This window comes from Opisthorchis viverrini, assembly GCF_000715545.1.
Source record: "Opisthorchis viverrini unplaced genomic scaffold opera_v5_113, whole genome shotgun sequence".
Lineage (NCBI taxonomy): Eukaryota > Metazoa > Platyhelminthes > Trematoda > Opisthorchiida > Opisthorchiidae > Opisthorchis > Opisthorchis viverrini.
This window is the reverse complement of record NW_008751767.1, coordinates 1,342,634-1,350,466: the sequence shown is the minus strand read 5'-3', so window position 1 is coordinate 1,350,466 and position 7,833 is coordinate 1,342,634. Positions and strand designations below refer to the sequence as shown.

General features: G+C 48.6%; 2 protein-coding genes across 2 annotated transcripts in view; one reads left to right on the top strand and one right to left on the bottom strand.

Moving 5' to 3' along the window:
* Positions 1-1,287: 1,287 nt before the first annotated feature.
* Positions 1,288-7,833, top strand: part of T265_13842 (hypothetical protein) — a gene marked incomplete at both ends in the record, with an annotated part of 20,533 nt that continues 13,987 nt past the window's right edge. Inside the window, 5 exons of the mRNA XM_009170820.1 lie at positions 1,288-1,385; positions 1,430-1,653; positions 1,694-1,855; positions 5,147-5,344; positions 7,095-7,201. Of these exons, the coding sequence (XP_009169084.1) occupies positions 1,291-1,385; positions 1,430-1,653; positions 1,694-1,855; positions 5,147-5,344; positions 7,095-7,201 (786 nt within the window). The remainder of the gene's footprint in view (positions 1,386-1,429; positions 1,654-1,693; positions 1,856-5,146; positions 5,345-7,094; positions 7,202-7,833) is intronic.
* T265_05739 (hypothetical protein) overlaps positions 3,648-7,833 on the bottom strand; it is a gene marked incomplete at both ends in the record, with an annotated part of 8,958 nt that continues 4,772 nt past the window's right edge. Inside the window, 2 exons of the mRNA XM_009170812.1 lie at positions 3,648-3,981; positions 4,039-4,168. Of these exons, the coding sequence (XP_009169076.1) occupies positions 3,648-3,981; positions 4,039-4,168 (464 nt within the window). The remainder of the gene's footprint in view (positions 3,982-4,038; positions 4,169-7,833) is intronic.

Sequence of the window (7,833 nt, the reverse complement as noted above, 5' to 3'; positions counted from 1 at the left end):
AAAGTGAAACTACTTCCCGAATTGAGAAGGCCATAGCAGCGTTCGCTAACAAGTAGCATTTGTGGCACTGGCCTGACATTATCTTCATTGTCAAGGGTAGAGTTTACGATGCCGTGGTCCGATCTGGTCAGAGACTTGCCGCTACTTGGGGAAGACCGTGTTTGACCATCGATGCCTCCGACGATTTGCGTGGATCCGGTGGGGACATCAGATCAGTAATGCGGGTATACGCAGAATGGTTTTCTTGAAAGTTCATTCTCCGTGGGATGGTTCAGCTGGTTACGCTCCACTAATTGAACTCAAGATAACTTAGTGCTTAAGGCGCGAACTTACTGATAGGAAAGTCTGGTTCGAACCCGACACAGGCATCTAGACTGCTCCGACAAATTCTGAAACAGCGAGACTGTTTCTAGCGGCACAGCGAATTTCCTTCTTGACCTGAGGACTGCCTTTGACTCTGTGAACCGTCAGGCACCATGGCAGTGTCTGTCCGATACGTTATCGACCTTCCTTAAGGCACTGAACACCAAATCTCGTAGGCGTGTGAAGGGCTACAGGAAGCTCCTGTCCGAGTTCACTACATCAAGTAGTGTCAAACAAGGACATCCTTTCCTCTTCGCCTTCGTTATTGCTACGATTATGGAAGACACCCAGCCTCTAGTGCCCATGGGGTCGCTCACAGACATGGAGTGCACAGACAGCATAGCTCTTCTTGGATCGCACGCCATCGTGATGCATACAAAATCAAATTATGTAAATAATTTCGTCTCGCAGTTTGGCATGCGCTCCACACCTGCAAAGTGCTACTGCAAGACTCGGCGGGCTCACGCTTGCGATTGAGCCGATTGAAGTAGTAGACAAATAGGTCTACCTGGTCGGGTGTATCAGCTCCGCTAGTCTCGCGAAAGATGATATCTCCATCCGAATTAGGAAGGCCGGAGCGGCTTTCGTGAACGCGCATCATCTGTGGCGTAGGCATGTCGTCAGCGTGTCCGTAAAGGATCGAGTTTACAAAGCTACGATGTGCTCCATATTACTATAGGGATCAGAAACCTGGCCGCTGCGCCCTGGGGACTTCAAAAGGCTCTCAGAGTCTGGCCATCAGTGTTTCCGGAGCACTGCCCGAATCTGGTGGGAACACCGGATGGTCTACACACCTAAACAAATGGAATTTCTGTTGCAATTTTCACCGTATTTGAAGGTTTTCTCTCCCCTAAAATGCAAACGAGAAACTTCTTCCATATGTTTTTGTACCCCTTAAACTTTGTCAACTTCTCCCTTACAGACACCATGTTTACTGGTCTGGTATTGATACTCTTGTCCGTGCGGTTTATGTTCACAAACGCAGTCTCCTGTCTTGACGACGATGGGAATCCTGTGGAATGGTGAGTTGAGTGTTTCTCTCCCGATAATGCGAAACATTGCATAGGTTCATTGGTTACAAATTCCCGGACGGCTTTGAATATGCATTTCTGCTCCCTACTGTTAAATCTTGGCGCAAATCACAGTATACAATTGACAAAGGTGGGATGATGAAGAACACGTATGACGCAATGTATGCTCTCAGTGGGAAGGCGAATTCCTTTTATGGCATGTACAACGATGAATGGCCCGTTTTACGGTCAGACCACTACTGGTGGGGGCATATGAAAGGTGGGTTTTTCTCACTGGTCATTCACAATCACGTCCACAGGTGCCTTCGCTTTTGACCTGTCTCATGACGGCTTATGGATTATCCACAGTATTCCGAAACTGTCGGAAGTCAACGGTAGCTACCAGTACCCACACACGGGGCGAGTATATGGGCAGCATTTGTTCTGTGTTTCGCTGCCGGCTTCCTCCATCCCATCTTTAGGTGAGTTCTTACAGTCTGCAACTCAATTATAGACATCATCAGACATCATTCATCTGTGACACCAGTTCTGTGCCTAGCTACCATGCCACCTGAAGGAATCACGAGGGCTGGGATATCGCCAGGTTGCTGAGGCCTAGACAGGGGAAGTTGAGAGGCAGAGGTCGGGCTAGAACCACGGACCTTCCGGTCAACGAAAAGCGGTCGTTCTCTAGGTTTGCGGTCGCTGCTCGTTCACTGAAACTCGCCGGATTAAAACAGTAACACAAGTTCGGCGTCCACCTACGCCACCTGGAACTTGCTGTCCTGGAAGACAGCGCGTGAAGAAAGTCATGTGACAAACTATACATACCTGTCGAAATTTAGCGCTTGCCCGTTTCTAGGAAATGCGAACCCGAGGAAGACCCGAAAAGTGACCATTACCAAGTTAAATGCTCTTGGACCCCAGTCTGGCTGCCTTTTGGCCATCAGCGATTATTTTTCATATGCATGTACATCTACTCAACTAGGAATCGACGGGAGATCACACATGTAAAAATTTAAAAACGTGTTTTTAACCACGTCTAGATATTTGCTGTTGACTACTTTGACAGTACTGTCGCGACAACACAAAGCCAAGAATAGTTATTCCATTGGTAGCTTCTTTATGGCATCGGGAGGGGGGGGAGATGACCCAAGTGGTTAGAGAGCGAATTTACTGACCGGAGGGTCCGTGGTTCGAACCCGACCTCTACCTCTCGACTTCCCCTGTCTAGGCTTGGGCAACCTGGCAGTATCCCAGCCCTCTCCCTTCGAAAGAAAGGGTGCTACAGCTGAACGATTTTTTTCTCGTGCAAAGCGAATGCCTCGGGTTATGGTGAATCACGTGACAGGGTACTGAAGACAGATTGTCCTGCGTGGCCATATCGTAATTGCTTACGAAGCAGGCTTAGACAGCAGAATAGTGCGTGGTGTGTCCCTAAGCCACCCCTGGCTTTTCAATCACTTCTGTCTAGGATTATCCCAGCGCTCGTGCTTCGTTCGAGTTGCGTGGCACTCACGTACCAAACGGTGCTCTGACTGACTGATAAAGAGTGAATATGTCAATCCATCGATCTTTTATGATTATTCTCCCTGCTGTTTTGTGATCTGCTTTCGACTCTGTTGACTATGAGCTAGAGTGGTAATCTCCTTTGGGCTTCAATCAATCAATCAATCAATTTATCAGATATAAACTGTGTGCCATAGGCACGTTGGTTCCAGCTGCTACAGTTTCGATCACCAGAAAACGGGAAAGTGGAGTACAAAACCAGACCTTGAAGGCGAAGAAATGCTCGGTTTGTTGGAAAATTTGGTAGCTACGCATTTAAGACGATAGCTTTGATGCACGAGCGCAACTGACTGCGCGATTGGGTCATTTCCGCCAGTGTCAATAACCACTGGTGATTTGAGTCCCGGGGTCCCCATCCAGGGAGGCGACAGTTGCCCACCAGAGCTAGTTTACTGGTTAGTGCTTTTGTACTTCGTTGCCGGGTTATACATTGTCCACCTCTCGGTCGCTTCCACTCAGTACAGTGCTGGGAGAAAAGAGCTCTGTGAGACAGACGGTCTCTGGCATGCGGATTACATGACCCAACCAGCTTAACATAAGAAGCGTGAGGAATTCATCTTTCGCGGGAGAGTTTCTTCCCAAGAACATGTTCCAATAAGACCTGACCAATGCTTCGGAGACACCGATGGTCAAGCACTGACATCTTCCCTATATCGTGTGGGCGTAGGGGCCACGCCTCTGATCCATAAAGCAGTGTGGATTGCACTACCGCGGTGTAAGTTCTTCCCTTGACAAACTCGTGTCACGTCGGCGCCATAGGTGTCGGAGGTTGGCGAAATCTGCCGTGGCCTTTACGATTCGAGAAATAATCTCATCTCCAACCAATCCACCGAAACTTATAGAGCTGACCAGGTGAGATGTCCTCTGCGCGTAGGGGCCACGTCTCTGATCCATAGAGCAGTATGGATCGCACCACCGTAGCGTAAACTCTTCCTCTGACACAAACTGAGGCCAAGTTGGACCCATAGGTGTCGGACGTTGAAAAAAGCATCCCTGGCCTTTCCGATTCGAGAAATAATTACATCCCCAGCCAGTCCACCTGAACTTACGCAGCTTCCCCGGTGAACAGATTTATCTACCACGTCGACTGGCACACCTGAACGCATGAGCCGTTGGGTTTGATGCCACCCAGTCTTGTAGCAGCACTTTGCAGGCGTACATGCTTGTTAGATGTGGACTCCCCCAGTATGCTTTCGCAGGCTGTTGTCCAATGTGACCTGACTCGTCTTATCAGCCCAAAATACTGCAAAGGTCAGTGGATGACACGCCTGGATAAGTGGTGTTTACCGTGGCGGAAAATCTAATGCTTGAAATGCGAATTTCCATGGTTTTGTACATTGTCAGATCATCTCAGTCGAAATCTTTGCGCTATTACCAATGTTTATTTTCGTTCAGCTCAAGGGCTTCCTCACTTTCGATGCCACCCGAGTATTATCGTAACAAATGCTAGTAGGAGGACGAACATCGCGTGCTCAGATGTGCTCACATCCGACCTATTCGTCAACCAGGTTCATTTTGTATTGTGTTCCCTAATCTTATTCTGGATACATATGCATCATTTGTTTCTCACTAGTACGGGTCGGTAGCACACGGCTTTCCTGATTCTTTCGGCCTTCCCGCGAATGGTGGACACATCCGACGAAGCACTTAACTGACAAATTTGTCGCTAATGAAGTTCCAGATAGCTTCTTGATCAAGAGTCAAACGATCGAAAGGTCCTAGTTTCGAACCCGACCCTAGCATCTAGACTGCTGCTGCTGTCTGGACTTGGACAGTTTGGCAGTATCTCAGATGTGCACGGCAGCTAAGTACTGTTCCAGTTTCCAGTGATCGGGTTTGAATTGTTTGCCGTAATCTGCTCGACCAAGTGACATCAGCCTTCACGGTGATCAAGGGGACACTCTCTGCCTTAGTGCATTACTGAAAATATTAGATAAAAATCGTTTAGCTGTAGAACCCTGTCGGCGCTTAGCTGCCATGCCACCAGGAGAAAGCATGAGGGCTGGGATACTACCAGGTTGTCCAAGCCTAGACAGGGGGAAGTCGGGAGGCAGAAGCCAGGTTCGAACCCTGGACCTTCCGGTCAGTACACTAGCACTCGCCGCGACAGTGCATTGCTGACAAAAAACTTACTTGCATTTTCAGTATCACTAAGGACCAACACAAATCGCAGTTCACTTTGCCTTTCTCCTTTTCCATTTTAGTCAATCAGTTGGCCGTTTCCCGACCACTCATCCAAGACTCCTACATTGACCCGAAACTCGTCGCAGATTACGAGTCTCTTGTGTCCCTGTTCAACCACAAACGTGTCACCGAGACGGTCCAAGCGGTTGCCGATTTTGATTCGGTTCAAGGTGGTTTGACAATGAAGCATTTTTCCAAGGCATCAGACTACGGAAAAGGTTGGTTTGATTGGGATGCGCGTCTTCTTATCATAATAGCAGTCAATTTGCTCGTGTTGTCCGGTCAATCTTGTGGGCACTCTGTTGTTAGGGCAACCTAAGGTGATCTGCTCTCCATCGGGACTTTTTGCTGATCATGATATGCATTCTCCTCAGTGAAAGTCAAGTACCTCTTACCTTGGGAATGAATCACATAAAGACCAGACTCTGGTGGTTGATCAGATGGCAGTTGATCTGTTCGCCGAGCTCGGCAATTGGCTGGCCAATTGCCGTCCCCAGTCGAGGAGACATGGTCATTGCGCACTCAACTGCGATCCCCCAACCCAAATATGTCTTTCTACCGAATGGCGCCCAAGACTTCAAACGGCGAGGTCATTCGAAATGCGAGGATACGGTGCCCAACACGCACACACTATAGTGAAGTATGGATGTACGTTGCTGGATAGTCCAGTTACAGTGAACTCATTGGATGTGGAGCAGGTGCATGTTGATCCGTTCGCTGTCGAAAGTTCGATCCAATTGGTCGGGTGGGAGTGGGGCTAGAACGGCCCAAGCTCGAAACAACTCTGTAGTTAAGGTGCAGACCGGAAAATCTGTGGTTCGAACCCAACCTCAGAATATCGGCTGCTCCTGGCTAGACTTGAGAATCTGTTAGCCTCTCAGCCCTCGCGCTTCCTTCGTGTGGCATGACAGCAGAAGCGGGTTACAGCTGAATAATTATCGTTAGAGCTATTAAGTGGTGTGATGCGTTAGGCTGGTTAGCATGTGCACACAGATTTCTGTGTAATCGTGACCTCATCCATGAACCACTGTGTGCGGCTGGGCCACGTGGTTGATGCAAGCCTCTCGGTGTGTTTACAAACCGGATGCGATGAACTCGCAGTGGGCCGCGATTTGTACATATCTGGCGGCCGCTCGTGGACAGCTGCCATCCAAGATATTTCTGAAGCCAACCTACTCGGACTTAGCACGCGGTCGATCAAGAGTAGTGCGAGTAGTATGATCGGAGTTAGTCATGGATCTTTTCAGGGGTGTAATCCTCAAAACCTCAAAAGACCAGAATCAAAACCACCCTCACCACTGTTTCATAATGATGATTAAGCGGATCAAGAAAAAGGTCGTTTCTCAGAAAGCTGAGAGACCGAATTCGGTGACTAAGCTGTAACACTCTCGGCATCTAGCTGTTATGCCACCGGATCGAAGCACGACAGATCAGGTATTGCCAAGTTTCCTAAGGCTAGACAAGATTAGTTGATGTGCTGATGTTGGGTTCGAACCATGGACCCTTCTGTCAGTATGTTCGTGCCTTAACCACTAAGCTATCTTGAGCTCAAGATAGCAGTATGCCATCACAATTGTCCAACAGTAAACATACAAACTGTCCAAAGCAGATACCTTCCGATCAGGGTTTCAGGAATGCCTATCTAACTTCCCGCCCTGGGGAATCGACCCACCAATAAAGGGTGCTCAGCGAACAGGCGATTTCAGATTACACCGAGGTCCTGAATCCGATGTGAGAGTTAGAACGTGTTTGTTTGTCCCGTCGTTTGGCCTCTTGTTACAGGAGCATCTATCCACGGTATGGAAATTTTACGGGAGCATCACAGTAGTGCGGCTCTTTTGTGGTACAGTAGGAGATAACTGTTAAAACATGCCGTTTCTAAGGGCATCCGTTGCTCGGGAGTACACTTTTGAGGAGTAATACTGTCTTCTCACTCACAAGTTCTGCATCTGTTCTTTCTGTCACCAGATTTGTACGCCAGTTTGGTTGCTCCAGCTTTGGGTCTCGGGCTAAGTGTCGAAACCTGGCAACACGGAGACAAGGAGCCGTCTGTGTGTAACCTCACAACTCCCATGGTAAGCCTCCGTTCTCTGACTTTTTCGTACTATTTTCCGTTCGGCGCCTGAAGGGGTTGACACCTGCGTCCACCCAAGTGGCCGCCTTTTCGGGTGACAGACTCCATAGGGACGGGTTACAATCTCCCGTTTGTTCAGGATGCCCGTGGGTCACACTCTCGAGTTCTCTCGGGACAGCTGTGGTTGTTGAATTCGAATGGTCAGACTGTCGCTTCATCGTGTTGCTGCCGCGCACGCAGATCATTCGAAGCGTTTTGTCATCTTCCGCTCTACCCATTCTTTGTACCAACTGGCAAAATTTCGATTTGTTTCCGACCCACCTTCTGTTTTCGAACATTCTTGCATGCTTTTGTACATTTCTCTGTTGCACGCATACCTACACACAGGTAACTGCCGGTTTTCGTTACTTTGCTGCATGGCCTAAACGGAAGCTGAACGATTCGACCCACACGTGACGCGCTAGCGCAAGAGTACGTGAAGACAGATAGGCTGCAAACCTCCTCGAAATCTGTAATCTGTGGTTCAGCACCCACACACTGTCCGTTCATCATCATCATCATCATCATCATCATCATCATCATCATCATCATCATCATCATCATCATCATCATCATCATCATCATCATCATCAT